The sequence below is a fragment of the Aspergillus fumigatus genome, chromosome 5, assembly GCF_000002655.1.
Source record: "Aspergillus fumigatus Af293 chromosome 5, whole genome shotgun sequence".
Classification (NCBI taxonomy): domain Eukaryota; kingdom Fungi; phylum Ascomycota; class Eurotiomycetes; order Eurotiales; family Aspergillaceae; genus Aspergillus; species Aspergillus fumigatus.
Genome location: NC_007198.1, coordinates 1,263,257 through 1,282,887, shown reverse-complemented (window position 1 = coordinate 1,282,887; position 19,631 = coordinate 1,263,257). Strand labels below are relative to the sequence as shown.

The following is a 19,631-nucleotide window of genomic DNA, read 5'->3' as shown; positions in this document are numbered from 1 at the left end:
TTTGAATCTCGCCGCTCATTTCCGCTCGACAAATGATAATCTTGAAATATTGGGCTGTACAGGCGAATCGAAACGGACATAGTGTTGATTCACATATGTAATGGTCATCAATGGTCCCAAGGATGCTTCCAACCCAGCAAAGCGGGGCCATCCTTCTTCGCACGATACATGAGCTGAGAGGTGGTGAAACCATTCAGTCAGCATGCTCCTTAATATAGAAATAAGAGTGGGAAAGCTCGTACAAAGAACCACATGCTGGCACCTAAGGCAGTTGCTGTGAAGCGATAAAGCGGCCGTGCTGGATGAATGTGGATAGGATGGTTCGCAGCCATTTTAGTGCTAGGAAGTTCAGTCAGAATATGCAAGGAAAAGTCTAGGCCCGAAATTATACTTGCTCAAAACAGACACGTCCAGCAGCTTCTTTCAAAACTTGTGACGGCAATATATTGCTAAGACATGAGAACTGTTTCAGAGATGGTTGCCAAAGGCAAGTCCAAGTCAAGGGTCACGTGAGCTCCACGTGACCTCAACTAATTATTCCTACTCCGTACTTCCCATGTTGGTATTGGTTTCCTAAGCGATACGCAGTACGGAGTATGGTACATGCATATCATTGTGGGGGGCTAATTGTAAATCGTCATATTTGAAGTTCCGAAAAATCTATTAAAATGCATCAAGACATTAAAATCATTAAAGATAGACTTTCTTGAGTTGATACGTACGCTAGCTTTCACAGCTGCAACCTCCTTTCAATTAGTGAACCACCGTATAAAAGTTCCTTACATCATATGACTGGCTCTTCGGTCCTTATATTTCCGAGGTACTCTTCTCATTCCCTCCAAACAATATCCGATGGCTCTCAGTTTTAGTGGGTCATCATTGGAGCACGGACGTTCGGCCTGGTATAATTTCTATCGCGCAGGTTATTCTTCACTTAAAGAGCCAAATTCTTAACGAAAATGGCTATCGCATCTCTGGAAAGGGATGACCATGGCAATCCGAGATTCCGGGGTTGTACCAGCATCCGCGATTTTGAGTTCTTGGGCAAGCTAGGAGAAGGTACCTTTGGGTCAGTATCACAATACATAATTTTCATGCTTTATCAAAACACTGATTAGTAGAAGGGAAGTTTACAAGGCACGTTCAAAGAAAGATGGGTCTATTGTTGCACTAAAGAAGATTCTCATGCACAATGAGAAGGATGGTGTCAGGTCATTCGATCATTCACAACATTACCAGAGGCTGATAGAATCGATCCCAGTTTCCTATCACGGCCCTTCGTGAAATTAAACTGCTGAAGATGTTATCGCACCGCAACATCCTACAGTTAAAGGAGATGGCTGTAGAACGAAGCAAAGGTTTGCCGTTGATTACCCCGAAGAAAGGGAGAGAGAACTAACTTAGTACAGGGGATGGACGCAAAAAACCAAGCATGTACATGGTGACTCCTTATATGGAGCATGATCTTTCGGGGCTGTTGGAGAACCCGGCAGTGAATTTCACTGAACCTCAAATAAAATGCTATATGCTTCAGCTTCTTGAAGGACTTAAATACCTACACGGTGTATTCCTTCCCCTTTTCCATACGACCGGAGACCGTTCTAACTCACGGTTACAGAACCGCATTCTACATCGAGACATGAAAGGTTAGTCAAAATGCATTCATGACACAGCGAAAGGCAAGTCTTGTGCTGACCCGTTATAGCTGCCAACTTGTTGATAAGCAACAACGGCGTACTTCAGATTGCGGATTTCGGCTTAGCTCGGCCATATGATGAGCCTCCACCTGAGCCCGGAAAGGGCGGAGGGGAAGCTAAAAGAGACTACACCACATTAGTTGTTACACGGTGGTACCGACCCCCGGAACTTCTCCTTCAACTTCGACGTTATACAACAGCTATCGATATGTGGGGTGTTGGGTAAATCTTCTGCTCTTGCTGTCGTCTTCAGTTATTACTAACCATTATAGGTGCGTTTTCGGCGAAATGTTCAAGGGGAAACCGATTCTTGCTGGAAGCAGCGATCTCAACCAAACCCAGTTGATATTCAATCTTGTTGGAACACCAACTGAAGAAAACATGCCCGGTTGGAGTTCTCTACCTGGCTGCGAGGGGGTGAAAAGCTTTGGGTATAAACCAGGCAGTCTACGTGAGGTATTCAAAGAGTAAGGTCTTGTCTTTCTATTGACTCAGAATCCAACAGGATCTGTCCTAAATGTTAAATGAAAAACCATCTGATTCAGGTCACAGTCAAAATCCTATGGCCATATCCCTGCTTGAGGAGCTTCTCAAGCTTGACTGGCGGAAAAGAATTAATGCTATTGATGCAATAAACCATCCTTACTTTTCCAGCCCGCCATTCCCTGCCCGACCTGGGGAGCTCCCTAGTTTTGAAGACTCACATGAATTTGATAGGAGACGTTTCCGTGGGCAACGAGGCGCCATTCCCCCGGCACCTGCAGGGGGCTCTGTGGGTATGGGTCCAAACAGTGGCTGGACAAGTAATTCCGGGTCCAGACCAACAACAGACAACAGAAATAGCCGTATTCCCGGTGCTTCACGCGTTGGCCGGCTCCCTCCACACGGGGTTCAAAACCATCCTACAAAGCGCCCTTTTGAAAACCGGAATGCTGTATCACATGGACCTTCAAACGCGGGGGAGTCGTTTCCAGGCTTCTCTGGTTCAAAAGATTGCGGCTTGCCTCCTAAACCTCCTGTGTCTGCTCATCCATCATGGAGCATGGGTTATTCAAATAGGGCGACACGTGAGAGAGGTCAACGCAATCATTTCGGAGGATGGCCCGATGGGAAACTGGATTCATACATCCCGACTTACAGTGACGCTAGTGGACATTCTCGAGAAAGGAAAGGCAATAGTCCGGGTTCCATTGTTGATCGGCGTGATCTGGAACTCGAACACTCTAATGAAGGGCATAAACAGGGTCATCCTTGGGACCGATGTGCTTCAAGAAAGAGAAGCCGGAGTCCTGACTTTCGAGCGGCTCGAACAGAGGATCGAGCATTGTACCGACGATGATAAGCTCGTCCTTGTAAGTACTGATGCAGAAAGGCTTCGCCAAATGAACCCTGTTACGCTCTTGGTACTGAATGATTCAAAATTTATTACTCATCTCCTGCTGTCTATGACCTACTGAAACCCAGGCAGCTGCGGTTCAAATTACTGGGGTCACAGTTCTAAGTTTTTGCCTTCCAGGACCGGCAAGGAGTGCATTCGTCGCCTAATGGAAGCTGTGGTATGTACCTTCTTCGCATGATACCTGAGGAGAGCCAGAACGTACGATGCAACTGCAGAAGGTGAGTAATGCATTGAGTTTGTATTGATGAATACAGGTGAAGTCTAAAATCTTCAAATCCGGGACAAGATTTGTTCGCGCCAGCGTACATGGGAGCTGGGGATGGAATTTATGATCACGTTTAGGGCAGGTTGACTGTACACGAGATGCCAAGAAAAGAAATCAAATTAGCCTATGTTCATTGATTCCAGTGATGATTGAAAGTTTTCCGTTTTTGCCCTCTCTATCTCCTCTATTCACTGTTTTGTTCTCTTGAGCACACAAGACTGGCACTGTTCAATCATGAAATGAATCCTCCTCAATACACATGGTCCGGACGTGAAGTTCTGCAGGTTTCCGAGGCTGGGTGAATATTTTCTGAGCTGTGCAAGAGCCTAGTATAATATTCTGGTCATGATTCGGGCTAGATTAAACAAAGATGTCAGCCACATATCTCTTGAACTCTCAAACAGTCACACATACAGGACAAGCTTTCTAGTCTTTCATACAATTCCTTGATGGTGGCATTGTCGACATTACTGATATCAGCCATAAGGTAGGCCACCTGCACAAATTTAGCATTGCAATATCTGAAGCGCCAACTGAGGTATCGTGACGTACATCGCCTCTGCTATCAGTCATTTGTTTATCAACATTATGGTCCCCGAGAATCTCGTTCACTATATGAAACTTTAGAACGTCAATACGTCAGAAAACAGTTGATCGAGCCAAACCTTTGCGCAGAACTCCAGGGACATTGTGATGAATGTAGATGACCTGAATGAGAATTCAGCAGCTGCGAACCATGTTGTAACTGATTTTCACTTCAACCTACCCTGGCATGGTTGGGTTCCTCCATTGTGATTGAACGAAGAGTGACTTCAGGAAAGTTGACGGCACCGAGAGTTGTTCCTTCATTGACGTATCGTACTAAAGCTTGTCCTACCTCGATGCCTATGGCACTCTGCGCTTCTTCGGTGCTACCTCCAATGTGTGGGGTCAATATCACGTTCTTGAGACCGCGGAGATCCGAGGCCCAAGTGTTAAGATCATCATTGAAATAGTCACCATTGCCGGCAGGCTCATTCGGGTAGACATCGAGTGCAGCTCCTGCGATCTTACCAGAACGCATTGCGTGAATGAGGGCGGGAATATCCACAACACTTCCTCGAGAAGCATTAATCAAATAAGCCCCATGCTTCATTTGCTCGAATTGTTGCGAGCTTATCATATCCTTAGTTTCTGGTAGTTCAGGGACATGTAAAGTAACAAAGTCAGACTTGGACAAAAGGGCTTCCAGCGTCGGCACTTGCTGGGCAGTACCCAGTGCCATCAAATTCAAGACATCGTAGAAGATGACCGACATGCCCATTGCCTCGGCCAAAACAGACAATTGCGCGCCGATATGACCATAGCCGACGATTCCTACCAAGAGAATAAGTCTCAACTCCACACTTCAAACAGGACAGGCGTACCCAAAGTCTTCCCACGAATTTCCCAGCATTTAGCGCTTACTTTATTCCAAGTACCGCCATGCATCTCCATGGAGCGGTCACCTAACTGACGGGCAAGGGCAATAATCTCAGCTATGACCAATTCGGCCACACTTCTAGAGTTGCTGAACGGAGAATTGAACACTGCAATGCCATGCTCGGCTGCGTATTGAAGGTCGACCTGGTTAGTCCCAATACAGAAACACCCGATGACGATTAGATTGCGAGCTTCCTTGAGGACGCGGGATGTGAGCTTTGTCTTCGAGCGGATGCCAATCACATGCACATCACTGATTCAAAGAGGTAGATAATCAGCTCAGAGAAAGTCACAAAAGGTTCGGCCAAACGAACCGTATCTTCTCTATTAGTTGATCCTCCGGGAGAGAGGATTTGAGGAACTCGACTTGATAGCCTTGTCCCGTAAGAATATCGCGGCCAGTTTGATTTACGTTCTCCAGAAGCAACACCTTGATGTCCTCTGTAGCGAAAGGTTTTAAATGCTTTGCATTGGCTAATGGAATGGCGCGGCCTGCAAATGCAGACCCTCCATGACTCGAGGGTGCAGACTGAAAGGATGCCGTTGGGGATGTGGAAAGGTTCGGATTCTGAGAGACGTTGAGGTCTCGGCGTATATTTATTTCTCGAGCAGATGTCGCCATTTTGACAATAACCGAGAGAAAGCAATTAAAAAGCAAGTAATTTAGTGAAGATAGAGGTATGGAGCAATTAAAGCTAGAGAGGAAAGGTTCCAAGGTGAATTTAATGTTTGAAAAATGTTAGGTACGATATAATAAGAGGCTCTCCGGAATCGGACACCGATTGTAAAATCACGACATCTCGCTGATCTGAGTCATTGAGCTCAGCGGGGCTCTCCTCCTTACCCCTCCTATCGGAGGCATGTGGGAGGCTCTACTCCGTAGAAGCTCCACTTCGGCTTGCCTAAGATAACAGGAACATCAAATTCTCAGTGAGAACTGACACAACGGATGCAGCTTAGCGGGGTTGAAACTGGAAAAAGCTCAGTGGGTGCTGAGAGCCATAACGCAGAGATACAGGAAGCATTGTCTATTGTTATATTTAAGCTTAACAGTCGACAACACCCATTTCCGTAGCGCCGAGCTGCCAGCCCTAACTAAATGCATATATGCAGGCTACTCCATGGCACCGCTTAAGTCATTTTATGGTCCATATATTGAATAGTATTGTATTTAAGTACCAGATGACACAGTAGTGTTGGGGGTTACAAGTGGGAGTACTCTTTTCATTCCCAATGGCTGAATCTCTTACCTCAGGGAGTAATTCACACATCAGTAGAGCTGGATTCCACGGGAAGAAGGGACGACTGTATCACATCCATTTAGACCTGAAGGTCCTGTAGCTTCTTGGTGGCTTCCCCGGTGCCGGCTGCAGTTTTAATGTCCTGTCTGCTTTTGGATTTATGAGATGTCGTGTCTTTAGGAAGATCTTTGGTGTATGGTAAGAATTCAGGAGCGCCGGGGATATATTTCCTCAGAGGCTCGGGCACATTGAATCCCTATACTTCATTAGCGTTTCAATGCCATATTAGATGGCTCGTTTCGACACATACATCATCAGTTTGATAATTCTCAAGGATGCAACAAAGCGTACGCTCTGTAGCACATAGCGTAGCATTGAGCGCGTGGACATAGGATTTCTTGACATCAGTGGCTTTCTTTGTGCCATAGCGTATTTCCAGAGCTCGCGCCTGGTAGTCGGTGCAGTTGGAACAAGAAACTAATTCCTTGTATTCACCCTGGAACGGGAACCAGGCCTCGAGGTCGTACTTCTTCGACGCAGCATTGTTCAATGCGCCTGAAACGATGGCTACGACCTGATATGGAAGACCGAGCGACTGATAAAACTCTTCTGACGTGGCCATCATCTCCTCAAAAACTTGCCATGAGTTTTCAGGCTTGGTAAGAACGAATTGTTCAACCTAGGGATGCATGAGCAAGCAAGTAGACGAACGATGACAGGGTTATCAGAAGTTACCTTCTCAAATTGATGGACGCGAAAGATACCCCAGGCATCTTTTCCATGAGCACCGGCCTCCTTTCGGTAGCATGTACTGTACCCGGCATATCTTTATCATTCTTAGCAATGAACACAGTGTCAAATGCTGAGTTGCTCACTTGATTGGAAGATCTTTGTCCTGGATCCATTCTCCGTCGTGCAGGGCCGACAGCGGTTGTTCAGAGGTGGCTATGAGATACTTGTCGGTGGACTTGTCATCGCTCTCAGTCACCTTGTACAGCTCCTCATCAAACTGCTCGAGTTGCGCAGTCTTCGCCATCAACTCTTTGAGCATGAATTGAGGCGGCTGGTTGGGTTTGTACCCTTTCCTCCAAAGAAATTCAAGACCATAGTTTATAAGAGCCAGGTTTAGGAACAGACCGTAGCCTGTCAAACAATATCCACGATGGCCAACGATTTTAACACCACGCTCCGAATCGTACCCATCAAGGCGGGTAAGGACTTCGTGATGAGAAAGACAGTTGCGCTTCTCTACCAACACGTTTTCCGGAGCCCACGTTCTGACCACCACATTGTCATCCTTTAAGCATATGAGTTTCCGATGCCAGTAACAAGATCTCGAAAGATAACCCACCTCATTATTGCTCACAGGCACTGACTCATGAACATAGTTTCCAATTGTCCGAATCTTACGATCTCTCCTGCTTTCCTGTTCAGAGGCATGCTCTTCAGCCTCTTTTTTCCGTTTTTCTAGAGCGGCCTTCTGTTCCATCAAGACACCCGCATCCTCTTTATTCTATCCCTCTAAGCGTTAGAAACGATAATTGACAGAAGAGATTAAGCAAAAGTGTGGAGTAGGTTTGGGGGCATTGAGACAGTAGGGTTGCCTCAACCCATTCAGCAACAGACCTTCTTTCGCTTTCCGATTTCTTTTTGGAGCGCGTTGAGCTCTGATCCTATTTGCATGACTTCGTAACGCGCTGCTATGCGTCAGAACAAATTCGTTCTACCATTGGACGGCGCAGAGATATGTATACCTCGACGAGCCTCCTCATAGAGAGCAATCACTTCGTCGACCACATTTTCTGGTGCAAATCGCTTCCGCTGGCTCTCCTTGATCTTATTCGGATTCCCACCGCGATCGGAGACAAAGTCGGCAAGATCAAGCATCTTTAAGTCTATGATAAGAGGGATAACAAGAAATAATCCAGTAGAAAAAATAATGAATGAAGATATTCAAAAGACAGATGGAGGAAAACTGTGGGAAGGCTTTGACACAATCGAACCCTGTGTCATCTAATTAGGCTTGGAGGGGTTGAAAATAATTGAGGGGATCGTTTCGCTTGGGGTTATTGAGTAGTCATATGTGCATAAGGAAAAGTCAGTACTAAAAAAGGTAACGTACTACCGTAGGGACATTTATGTAACTGGAAACTTGAGTACAAAAGGTACCTAGTATTATGTACTGTATTTACCTAATGTATCAAGCTGCTCCCTCATTGGTGGTCAACTTTCAGGTTCCTCTGGGTTGGAAAGCACAAGCCAGGAGTGTTGCCTGTGGTAATTATTCACTCTGTACGGAGTAGCTCCCACCAGCTGTTCCTCCAGTTGGAGATCTGAGTGTCTACAAAGCCCCTAGGATTGTCTATGAGAGCTCAAGCTGTATGCTACGCTCGCTAGTGACATGAACCGCTCGTTGGATTATAACCCGTATACTGTAGAAAAAAAAGGGGCTACTGTATCTCCTAGACCAGGATAGGCTTTCTGCGTGAGCTCATTCTAGAAACGCTCCACTGTCCAGCTCATTCAGCCTGTAGATCGCTCCCTCGAATGTCATCATACTTCTCCCTCTCCAGCAGTGTCCGACCCTCAGTCTTTCCTACCCCCTCTTGTACCACGTTGAGATTACATAACAGATAGACCATTGGACGGGCAGGACATCAGGACCGGGATGATTCACAACTCATATTTCATTACATTCCCACGCGTTGAGTCGCAGGCCGTATGAAGATTGGACTGGAATGCAGGAGGAACCTCAAGTAGCGCTACATTAGTATGCACTTGCTGCCGCCTGCTGGTTGGGACGGGTTTTGGGACTTCTCAATCTCGCCAATCATCAAATCAAACGCTTTTGTGACGTTGTAGTCGAGACGAGCACTAGCCTCAGTGAAGGCACACTGAAACTCTTCGCCCAATTGCCTACCCTCGTCCAGCGAAACCTGACGCTGTTCCGATTTGAGATCGCTCTTGTTTCCGACAACCACGAGAGGAACGTGATCCGCTCCCTGCTCTTCAATTAGCATAGAGAAATAAAGCCATACTGGCAACCTGCCGAACGCTTACAAGATGATTCAGAATTTTGTCGCGTATAACCCTCACCATGTCAAATGACTGGCGGGACGCTACAGAATAGACAATGATATACCCGTGTATTCCGATAAAGTGCTTAGAATTAAGGATGCTGTATTCATCCTAGGATGGAGTTGTTAGCCTAATTGAAGTCACGCATGCCTATATGCTCACTTGACCAGCTGTATCAACGATCTCTGTGGCGAAATCCTGACCGTTGTACTTGATGATGCGACTGAACGTATTCTCAATGGTAGGATAATAGCTCTCGACAAAATGATGTTCAACAAATCGGACGGTAAGAGACGATTTGCCTGCGTGATCGATTAGTTCGGGAAACACAGTTCAGAGTGAAAGATCTCTCTGAGCAGGGCGACAGGCAAGTAGGTGGCATGCTCGAATACGGAATCGTACCCACGGACCGACTACCAACAATGGCAATCTTCCTCTGTTTCGGCGCAGCAGGCATATTTCCCTGCGTTTCGTTGGTTCCTTGACCTTCCCTCCGTCGCTTTGATTGGAATCACCCGGAAGTAAGAGCAAGTGAAAATGCCCCAACCTTGCGAAGTTGGGCCTGATGAATCACGCCGATTAGCCAGACTGGGGGAAATAAGCACTGTGTCCCAATGACATGAACTGTCAGAGAAAGTGAAGTGGTTAAATTACAATAATCGAAACACCCATTAGTTTGCTGTTTTCCCGGGGACTACCAAGTTAATAAGGTGCATGTTCCCAAGTGGCAAATCACCTTCAAAGCATCCCTAACTACGTAGATGCATACCAAGGTCACTCAGAAACCGCGGAACATACAAACATATCAAACGACATCCGATCACGGATCACACCTACATCACCTTGAAGCCCCGTTTGCGACGTCCTTTTGCCTCCATCATTACATGACCATCTGTGCTGACAAGGAAATGATATTACATTAAGCATAATATTCACGCTTTAATGGGTGACACACAGATGGGAATCCAAAAAGGTCTGGCTATTTCCATGCCATTGTGCCTATCCACAACTTACAGGAGTGTGCTTTCACGCAGCTGAATCTGCTGTATGATATGTTCTAATCTAGCCACAAGTCCGGTGTTCTGGCTTTTTCGTGACTCGGATAGATCCAAACCTGAATCAACTTTCTGATAGTATTTCAAAAATTCACCTGCGGTTGATAAAACTACGGTGAGTCCCTTGTTGTCGAGTGACCTCCTCACCTGGGAGATTGCCTCGTCGCTGAAACAAAGTGTGAGCAGCAGGATAGATAGATATCCGACAGTAACTTTGCGGCGGACTGTAGGAGTTGTATTTGCCTATGACATTGTTATTAGAAGAACAAATTTGAAAGCGACATGTTGTTTGCTTCTTTTCCATACCTCGCTGACCGAATTCACCATTTCGTAAAATCGTTCCAAAAGTGATTGGATTAAAGGTGTCGAATCGAGAGTCAGGCGAAGGAAAAGATCCCTCGCTGACTCGCTTTTCTCTGTCATATTGATAAGTACCCCCAAGACCAAGATTAATGTGTTCAAGGAGCTGTCGTCCCCTGTAGAACTATTGTCGGATGCGTCGCGAATATCTGACATCACGATGTTGACCAATCCCATCACCAGCTCTGGTGTTGCATATTCGTTACAGAGGTTGGGGTCGTTATTGGTGAGGTTCAATATTGCTCGAATATAGTACATGCGAAGTTGCCTACCCTGGTTGCACTGGCTCAGATTGAGAATTTCATGAAGCCGAGAAAGTGTTCTCAGAGACAGGTAGTTCTGATCGTGGTCTGCTGCGCTGAATACGATCGCGTAAGACTCCAGTATCGAGAAAATCAAGGCCAGTGTCTTGAACCTTTCCCGCGATACAGGAAGTTTGATAGTCTTGCCTCTTTCTGGGAGTAACAATTTGACAATGTGGTCTGACAAAGTCGCCGGAATGGGTTCAATGCTGCCGCCCTTATTGTTCAAACTTACTAGGCAAGACTGGATGCTACTAAGAGCCACGAATTGAGGCGATAATTCGAAAGCCGGCTCGTCTCCACTGATGCTAGAAGATAAACGTGGTAAAACTTGCTTGATGGACATTTGTACCGATCTTGATAACCCAGTAGCTGGTGATTGTGACAGAGACAAAAGATCACGTTTCACGGGCAGTAGCACAGGAGATAGAACCAGCACATTCGACCAGTGGCTGATTAATGAGATGTGAGATAACTTGTCGCATAGATTGATCAATCCGCATGCGCAAAGGGCGAACGATGCAGATACCACATCAAGGCGATCATCTATGCACCCGACGAGTCGTTCGTGGAAGCCATGTTCGAGGAAGCGTCGGACAAACTGACGGTCCAGTAGCTTTTCACATATCTGGACAAAACTACTGCATCTACCAGATGTGGTATTGTATGCATCCTCAATGTCTTCAAATATTAATTCAATCGCGCTTCGAAAGCGGGAGTTGTCTCCAGCTTGCCTAAGCTCGTGAATCCCACGAACAGGACCGCTGTCGCTTGTTTCTCCGTCACCAAGATGCGACGCATGATTGGAGAGAATCTGGGGTCCGTATTTTCGGTGCCCTTGAACAAAGCTGTCCGCTGTTGAAGCCAGTGTTTCGGAAGGACGACGACTGTCAACAATAGACGTGTCATCCAAGAAAGACCGCTGTCGCGCGTAAGTGACCTTACAGCCTCCCACTCTGGATGAGACTGGGCCAGATGTTTCAGCAGTGCCCTTGTTTGCACTGTCAGTCACCAGCTTAACAGGCCGAGAACTCGTTTGTGGCTGAGAGTTTGATGAAGAGTCTCTACGAGGGCTGTGGCGGGGAAGCGGGTCGACTTCGGTGTCGTCGTTGGTTCTGGATGCTCGCACTGCATCTTCGACTGTCGGCTCCAGGGGGCCAAGTGAATCCACTAATCGCCTTCGTGCAGTTACTTGTGTGCTGGTCTCTGCCTTCGAATTAGATTGAAATTGAGAGCGTGAAGTAGCAAAGTCTGCGGCGATTGAGAGTGTTTTGTTCTTAGATTTCGTCTGCTCCATATGGGTTGACTGCAAATAAGGCATGGCAGTAGATACTTTGTTTCTCCCAGAACTACCATAAGATTTCGCTTGCTGGAGATTCTGACCACCAATTTGTAGCTTGAGGTCACTCTGATCGACAAAGCGCTTTTCGTCTGTGTAACTCATGTCTGTGACTGCACTCAAATCTCTCTTGTCTCTTGGTGCTATCCGAGAACTAGAATCTTGCAGCAGATGTGAGACATCTTGGTCCAGACCTTGTTTTTTCTGGGAGACGTCAAGCTTCCTGCGTTTGTTTTGAGCAGAATGGTATTCTTTCCCTCTCTGGCCTTGGAAGCGACAAAGCATCTTATCAACCGGCTCAGGAACAGGGGGTTCATCCTTAGATGGAAAATGCTCATGTTTTAACCCTGGAGACTGCTTCGCCGATGCTTTAGTTGTGGGGTTTGCAGATTTTGATGGTTCATTACTCTCAATCTGGACTATTGGTGTCGCATGATTACCCTTTCTATGTCTGGCTGTGGCGGATTTGACAAGGTCGCTAGGCTGTTCAGTGTCTTCTTTCATGTTGAATGAGAGAAGAGCCCGGAGAGTATATTATAAAGGAAGGTGGGAAGGACAGGTACGCCATAAGGTGCCATCAAAGGGTAAGTATTCTATACTTACAGTTTGAGCGATTAAGGTGCAATAACCAGATATCTTACCATAACCTACGTAAGGTTCGGCTATCTAGTACGGTAAGGTATCTTACCTTACAGTTACTTCAAGGTATTATTGCCGAGGTAGGTAGGTAGTTCAGTATTTGTTGGGTGGCAAGAGATTATTTAAGGTGAAGCAGTAAATAACATGAGGCCTTTTGTAGGCTGTTTACTCCGTACCTATAAGCTGATGGTATTGAGTATTACTTGGATTATGATTAACGCGAATAATATTACTGACGCCTTCTAACCTAATTTAGAATAATAACCTCAGTTATAGCATCTTGCCACCATGTCTGGATTGATTCTCATAAAAATAAATTGTTCAATATTCTAATATACAGATATTGCTTCCAAAAATCATCTCTTCCAAACAGAATCCCTTATATCAGGGTACTGTTTTGTGTGTGTACTCCGGAGTATACCACTGCCTTGGCTATCCTAGACCTCTTGGGAGTATTTTCACAGGCCAGCTCAGGGTTACATGAGTGGAAGAGTATAGGTAGTTAGCCATCTCTACAAGAGTACTTATATGGTGTCTTACATAGTATAAAAGTGTGGTTTCGGAGAGGAACACAAAGAATAGAATATGAGTAAAGTCTAGAAGTGCCTGGGTAGAGAAATATATTTTTCTCAGTTAGTGTTGCTAAAGAATCCAGTGTAAGGATATTTCGATATAAAGAAGTAAAAAGGGTGCCGCTCAATTGGGTGCTATATTGGGGTTTACTGGTAGTTATATAGATAGAGGGAAATTCCGGATTGAAATGAGAATAACCTAGGGTCGGCCTACCTAGCAAGACGAAGGTAAAGTACCTGTAGACTGGAGTAGCCTAGGGTATATGTAAGGTATGTAGCACTAAGCTTTCATTAGTCCCAATTTTCAGAGTGCTCCGCCTTTCCTGCTTCAAGACACTATTGATACCTCTCCAGAGAGGTACTCATAAGACAATTTGGTTTGTACATTATCATTATTCTATCTGACGAGTTGTCAAGTCACTCGAGTTCTTCCCTATTTGTCTATACACTATCCGGCTGTCTAACTACTTCGAAAATAGAGCCATGACAAGCACTGGCATGAATGCTGCGCCTTCGCCCGCACAAGGTGTTGGCCCAATTTATAGACCTGAAGGCGAGAAACCCACAGCAACAGTGTCCAAAGACATTTCTTATGAGAATGTCCATGTGCTGCCACAAACTCCGCAACTAATTGCGCTTCTGACGTAAGAGGAATACTCAGACGCTCTACCCTAAACTGATATTGATGAGCATTAAAATCATATGGAGAAGCATATCCTCTGACCAATTGCAGTATGATAAGGGATAAAAATACAAGCCGTGCCGATTTTATTTTTTACTCCAACAGAATTATCCGACTCTTGGTGGAAGAGGGATTAAATCATCTACCAGTTGTCGAGCGATCCGTTACAACTCCTGTGGGTCGTGAATACCTCGGGGTCAGATTTGAAGGAAAGATATGTGGTGTCTCAATAATGAGGGCCGGAGAAGCAATGGAACAGGGTCTTAGGGATTGTTGTCGGTCGGTTCGAATTGGGAAAATTTTGATTCAGAGAGACGAAGAAACCTGCAAGCCGAAACTCTTCTACGAAAAGCTCCCCCTTGATATCGCCAACCGCTGGGTGCTACTCCTTGATCCGATGTTTGCAACCGGTGCGTCAGGTCCTGTATTTTCGATATGATTGAAAGCTACCCATGTTGACGACTCGTAGGAGGCTCTGCAACGCTTGCTGTTGAAACCCTGAAGGCGAAGGGTGTGCCCGAAGATCGAATACTATTTCTCAACCTCATTGCAAGTCCCTCTGGGGTCGCAGATTTCGCAGAACGCTTTCCAAACCTTAGAGTAGTAACAGCGTTCATTGACCAAGGCTTGAACGAAAAGAAGTTGGTTGAAATCTCTCCCAGTGGATAGAACACTAACTTATCGATCCAACAGATACATCATCCCTGGTTTAGGTGATTTTGGTGATCGGTATTATACCATGTAGCCATGTGGCTTACCCGGAATCGGATGTCCCATCGTGTAGCGACATAGCTCTTACATAAAGTTGCAGTTTGCAGATGTGCTTTGAAAATTCATAGTGGTCTCAACTTCTTGGCCAATGGAAGCGATTGTTGAATTTCGACTATTGTGCTTCTTGAAAGTGGTCTTGTATAGCTGTTCCATAAACTTCGTAAGTTCTCTAGTGAACTATCAATCACGAGGGCGGATAAGTACCTATTCGGTCGTTATATATCACTGTTTCCGACATCACGGTTGGTAGTAGGGAATGAATGCTCCTGAGAATGAACAGCAAGTACATCGTCATCACCATCGAATTTACTAGCTGTATCCTTCGCAACTGCGTCACAAGCATCTACCCAATCTGAATATACATCAACAGCAGCAGAAAGGTCTAGCAAGCAGAATAGTGAATAGAAATCTCAGGTGCATTAGGAATGACCGTACTTACAGTTAATTCCTGTTTGGAACCTTTGTCCACACACTTTACAGGATAAATTTCCAAGCCCTAGCTTTTTGTCTAATTTGACAATGACGGAATTTTCATGATTGCAGAACAAGCAGGCAAATGTAGTTGGCAGTGGTTCTTTCTATGAAGGATGTTAGTTATAATGCTCCGAACCGCTCATAAGCAATTCACCTTTTTAGGTTGCTGTGTCTGTCGGCTGGACTTCTTGCGTTTCCCCTGTTGATTTCAGTCAATATTTCGTTGTAATAGCTCAATGTCTAAACTTTTGGCACCAACCATGCTTTAGTATCAAGTCCTATGCAGGTCGCGAATTGCTCTCATGCGGAAAATGGTGGTCAATCAGATGTGGCTACTGGAGGACTGTGGCAATATTTAGTCAGTCAAGCCAGCTTTTGCGAGAAAGCTATAAGCCTATGGAGATGGTGAGGTGTTGGAAACAAAATATGTTCGAAAGTACGACATGCACTTTCCATTTTCATCCTTAACATGGCTTGTCATATGACCAGCCGCTCTGCGGAATGCCACCGGAGATCTGGAAACAAGTAGTGGGGCTACCCATGGACTCGATCTCAGGTGTACTTAGTTTTACAAGATGATATATGAGCTTCGTGCTCTCCCACTTCACCAATTATCAGGCTTATGACTACATCTTCCAGAGGGCGAAGGTAGTAGGTGCAGATATTGTTGATAGACATTTCAAAATGTATTAGTTACATGATTACTTACTTAGATGTAATCTTTCGATAATACTTTCTAGTCTTGTTGAGTTCAGAAGGCCAGTGTGTGCTGAAAATGACAGCGACCTATGCGGTGCCCGTGTAGCGAAGAGCACTGGCTGGAAATAAGAAGTTTATTAGAGGAGCCTCATGATGCATAATCATTGTAAGCGCACGATGCACAATAATATATCCGAATTTCTCCAGATGACACTAAGATAATAACGAAAATATCACATGACGTTGTGGGCAGGTATGTATTATGTAATCTGATCGGTAGGGCCGATGTCTCGCTTAGCGGACTTTTCTGTGGGATTGCAATTTCAACTTATTATTCCGCCGACCAGCAACAAAGCGGTTACTCGACTCGACTCCCTCCACCAGAGCCCGTGGTGTGATATACCTGTCTGTCTTTGATCCTCGCAAGATAGACTTGAGTCGCAGTTATGGCGGTTGGAAAGTATGCCAATTCACTTCTATTATTGTTCTGAACGCTTTTAGCATGTGTCTGGATACGGTGGTTTACAGGTACTGATCCGGGAACAGGAACAAGCGCTTGTCGAAGGGCAAGAAGGGTGTTAAGAAGAGGACCGTTGATCCTTTCTCCAGGAAGGACGAATACTCTGTTAAGGTATGTCGACGTGGACTGTGTAAGTCGACCGCAGCTAATCTATATCAGGCGCCTTCCACTTTCCAGATCAGAGAGTATGTTGCACGCATATGATGTCGAATTGCAGGATAAAGGCGATTCACAATGGTAGTGGAGATTATGCTGACTGAATTATAGTGTCGGGAAGACTCTGGTCAACCGCACCAGTGGTCTCAAGAACGCCAATGACTCCCTGAAGGGTCGAATTTTCGAGGTCTCGCTGGCTGACCTGCAGAATGATGAAGACCATGCTTTCCGCAAGGTTAAGCTTCGTGTGGACGAGGTTCAGGGCAAGAACTGTTTGACCAACTTCCACGGTCTTGATTTCACAACCGACAAATTGCGATCCCTCGTGCGCAAGTGGCAGTCGCTGATCGAAGCCAATGTCACTGTGAAGACGACCGATGATTATCTCCTTCGGCTTTTTGCTATCGCCTTCACCAAGAGACGCCCGAACCAGATTAAGAAGACCACATATGCTCGTTCTTCTCAAATCCGTGCCATCCGCAAGAAGATGATTGAAATCATGCAGAGGGAGGCAGCCAGCTGCTCTCTCGCTCAGCTCACTCACAAGCTCATTCCTGAGGTCATTGGTCGTGAGATCGAGAAGGCTACCCAGGGAATCTATCCTTTGCAGAATGTGTGTGACCCTGTTATTCTTACTCGGGATGAAGACTAACTGCAATCTAGGTCCATATTCGCAAGGTCAAGCTTCTTAAGGCTCCCAAGTTCGACCTGGGTGCACTGCTGAATCTGCACGGTGAATCTACAACCGATGATAAGGGCCACAAGGTCGAGAGAGAGTTCAAGGAGCAGGTTCTCGAAAGCGTTTAAGTGGACTGAATTACCAGTATGCTGGTTATTCGGGACATTGATTTGTACCTACCTGTATGCTTGGATTCTTTTTTTATGAGTTAAAATGGGAAAAGAACTTTTGTCGCGGCATCATGTCTTTATTGACTGGTGGTGTCGTTAACTTCTATGTCCTTTGAGAATGGAGCTTGCAAAGAAAACTTTGCCCTTATTCAAATATTTAATTGGACAATTCCGATCAAAGTTTAGCAGTAGAATACCTGCTATACCAGTGATGTGCTGATGCAACGGGCACCTGCAGTTTACTTTCAGTTGATTCAAATTCTATATTAACAGAGCCCTTTTACCACACCACTGACCTGGTATTAGTATAGTGTCTCGCCCTAGGAGACTAAAGAATTGCTAGAAGTATGGTTATACATAATGTTGAATAGTTAGTATGATTTATTAATATTATTTTCAGTGCACTGATATATATCATAATGCTACTAAATATAGCTACCCTAAGATTTATATAGAGAATGAAAATCTAGAGATTTAACATGACACTTAGCATGTTATGATGTTAGCTTGATAGCTTTAGCAAGAACAATAAGCAAGAGTGGTTGGTCATGGGTTGGGTTTGGGTCAACCCATACAGATTCTAAATTTCTAATCTAATTAATAGGTTTTAATGTTAAGGGCTATAGCAGAGCATAAAGCCACTATACATAGCTAATGCAGATAGCGCGGACTATTAGATTATATAATCTACTATAGATATCCCTATAAGCTACTTAGTAATTAGTTCTCCCTCCTTAGATAATATATAAATATCTTATTCTCTTTATACTAATCTTACTAGTTAATCTTAGCCTCTAATAGCTAACCTTGGAGTTTTAATCACATTTACTCTTTAAAATCTAATTAGCCTATTAGAATAATATAAAGATAATAGCTAGTACTAGATCTTTCTCTAAAACTCTAATTTAATATAATAAATCTACTCTGGCTACAGGAAGAGTAGCTTAAATAATTCTAATCTAGAAAGAACTAACCAACCTATAGAACTAATAAACTAACTAACTAGAATCTAGATACTACTTAAAATAGTATATACTTACTAAGTATAAATAACTAATCTATCTTTAAAAGAGTAGCTAACCCATTAAAATTTAACTTCTAAATTAGAGAGAAAGAGAAGTAAATAATAAATATAATTTTTAATAATAATAAAATAACCCATAGACTCCTAGAGAGAGAATATTAATTTAAGTAAAAGCTTAAGTAAGTAGAAATTAAGAGGTATATCTAAGAAATAAAAGCCTAATTATAAGAAATCTAAGAAGGGACTACTAATAAAAAAACTTATACTAATTATATATTAAGAAGTTAATAATCTTATTAGATTAAAAGTAGAAATACTAGAAAATACTAGACTAATACTAATATTAACTATAGAAATTAAGGTAAATATATTAGGGCTAGAAAGACAAAAAGCTAGTAAATATTAAATAGTTTACTATCTATTTTATATTGGAATATATTACTTTCTTTAATTACCTAAAAGCATACTTTAATGAATACTAAGATTAGTTTAAGATCTAGCATTTAGAAATTAAGATATAGTAAATATTAAAGAACTCTATTTATAGAATACTCTGTTTAATATTATATATAATTAATTAGTTTTTATTATATAATCTAGTTTAGTAGCTTAGTATTTATGTGATATGAAAATGAAAATAGTATATACTAAATAGTATATTAATAATAAAGGAAATTTCATGAATGCAAAGGGGAATAAATAGCTTACCTAGATATAAAGAAGAGGAAGAATAGGAGGAATAAGAAGAATAATAATAGAGTAGAATAGAATAGTAGAAGGAAAATAGCTAAGGATACCTTAGCTTAATGTCTTAATTAATTATCTCTAGTTATAGGGTGATTTTAAGGGTGTATTTATAGATGATTCCTTCTAGTATAGGCTATTTATATTTTAAATAATCTTATAGATTAAATCACCATTTGCTAATGGTTGAAATTAATAATAATTAATAATAATCTATAACTATAAGGTTAGAACTATAGATATAATTAATAATTAACTATAGCAGATTAACCTATGGATATAGTTAATGATCAACTATAGCATG

General features: G+C 43.7%; 7 protein-coding genes across 7 annotated transcripts; 3 read left to right on the top strand and 4 right to left on the bottom strand.

Annotated features, from left to right (window-relative positions):
* Positions 1 to 763: 763 nt before the first annotated feature.
* Positions 764 to 3,154, top strand: sgv1 (CDC2/CDK family serine/threonine-protein kinase; the record flags this gene model as incomplete). Its single annotated transcript, XM_748986.2, has 9 exons — positions 764 to 1,069; positions 1,125 to 1,206; positions 1,262 to 1,358; positions 1,410 to 1,564; positions 1,619 to 1,646; positions 1,706 to 1,919; positions 1,970 to 2,164; positions 2,250 to 2,473; positions 2,517 to 3,154. The coding sequence occupies exons 1-9, from the start codon at positions 960 to 962 to the stop codon at positions 3,152 to 3,154; spliced, it is 1,743 nt and encodes a 580-aa protein (XP_754079.1). The 5' UTR covers positions 764 to 959.
* A 533-nt stretch (positions 3,155 to 3,687) lies between these two features.
* Positions 3,688 to 5,623, bottom strand: AFUA_5G05500 (D-3-phosphoglycerate dehydrogenase; the record flags this gene model as incomplete). The annotated part of the gene is made up of 7 exons (XM_748987.2): positions 5,137 to 5,623; positions 4,768 to 5,075; positions 4,128 to 4,717; positions 4,027 to 4,069; positions 3,914 to 3,972; positions 3,776 to 3,857; positions 3,688 to 3,716 (listed from the first exon to the last, which is right to left on the bottom strand). The coding sequence occupies exons 1-7, from the start codon at positions 5,442 to 5,444 to the stop codon at positions 3,688 to 3,690; spliced, it is 1,419 nt and encodes a 472-aa protein (XP_754080.1). The 5' UTR covers positions 5,445 to 5,623.
* Positions 5,624 to 5,947: 324 nt separating this feature from the next.
* AFUA_5G05490 (serine--tRNA ligase SES1) lies at positions 5,948 to 8,243 on the bottom strand. The gene is made up of 7 exons (XM_748988.2): positions 7,818 to 8,243; positions 7,690 to 7,760; positions 7,415 to 7,576; positions 6,939 to 7,360; positions 6,799 to 6,889; positions 6,374 to 6,742; positions 5,948 to 6,319 (listed from the first exon to the last, which is right to left on the bottom strand). The coding sequence occupies exons 1-7, from the start codon at positions 7,948 to 7,950 to the stop codon at positions 6,143 to 6,145; spliced, it is 1,425 nt and encodes a 474-aa protein (XP_754081.1). The 5' UTR covers positions 7,951 to 8,243; the 3' UTR covers positions 5,948 to 6,142.
* Positions 8,244 to 8,825: 582 nt separating this feature from the next.
* Positions 8,826 to 9,598, bottom strand: rhbA (Rheb family small GTPase rhbA; the record flags this gene model as incomplete). Its single annotated transcript, XM_748989.1, has 4 exons — positions 8,826 to 9,065; positions 9,124 to 9,252; positions 9,304 to 9,443; positions 9,544 to 9,598. The coding sequence occupies 4 exons, from the start codon at positions 9,596 to 9,598 to the stop codon at positions 8,826 to 8,828; spliced, it is 564 nt and encodes a 187-aa protein (XP_754082.1).
* A 281-nt stretch (positions 9,599 to 9,879) lies between these two features.
* AFUA_5G05470 (WAPL family protein) lies at positions 9,880 to 12,701 on the bottom strand (the record flags this gene model as incomplete). Its single annotated transcript, XM_748990.1, has 2 exons — positions 9,880 to 9,894; positions 10,503 to 12,701. The coding sequence occupies 2 exons, from the start codon at positions 12,699 to 12,701 to the stop codon at positions 9,880 to 9,882; spliced, it is 2,214 nt and encodes a 737-aa protein (XP_754083.1).
* Positions 12,702 to 13,007: 306 nt separating this feature from the next.
* On the top strand, positions 13,008 to 14,835 carry AFUA_5G05460 (uracil phosphoribosyltransferase; the record flags this gene model as incomplete). Its single annotated transcript, XM_748991.2, has 4 exons — positions 13,008 to 14,052; positions 14,142 to 14,500; positions 14,560 to 14,731; positions 14,784 to 14,835. The coding sequence occupies exons 1-4, from the start codon at positions 13,892 to 13,894 to the stop codon at positions 14,833 to 14,835; spliced, it is 744 nt and encodes a 247-aa protein (XP_754084.2). The 5' UTR covers positions 13,008 to 13,891.
* Positions 14,836 to 15,671: 836 nt separating this feature from the next.
* Positions 15,672 to 18,003, top strand: rps1 (40S ribosomal protein eS1). The gene is made up of 5 exons (XM_748992.2): positions 15,672 to 16,494; positions 16,581 to 16,665; positions 16,714 to 16,739; positions 16,822 to 17,323; positions 17,374 to 18,003. Exons 1-5 carry the CDS (start codon positions 16,481 to 16,483, stop codon positions 17,515 to 17,517), a joined length of 771 nt encoding a protein of 256 aa, XP_754085.1. The 5' UTR covers positions 15,672 to 16,480; the 3' UTR covers positions 17,518 to 18,003.
* Positions 18,004 to 19,631: the final 1,628 nt, after the last annotated feature.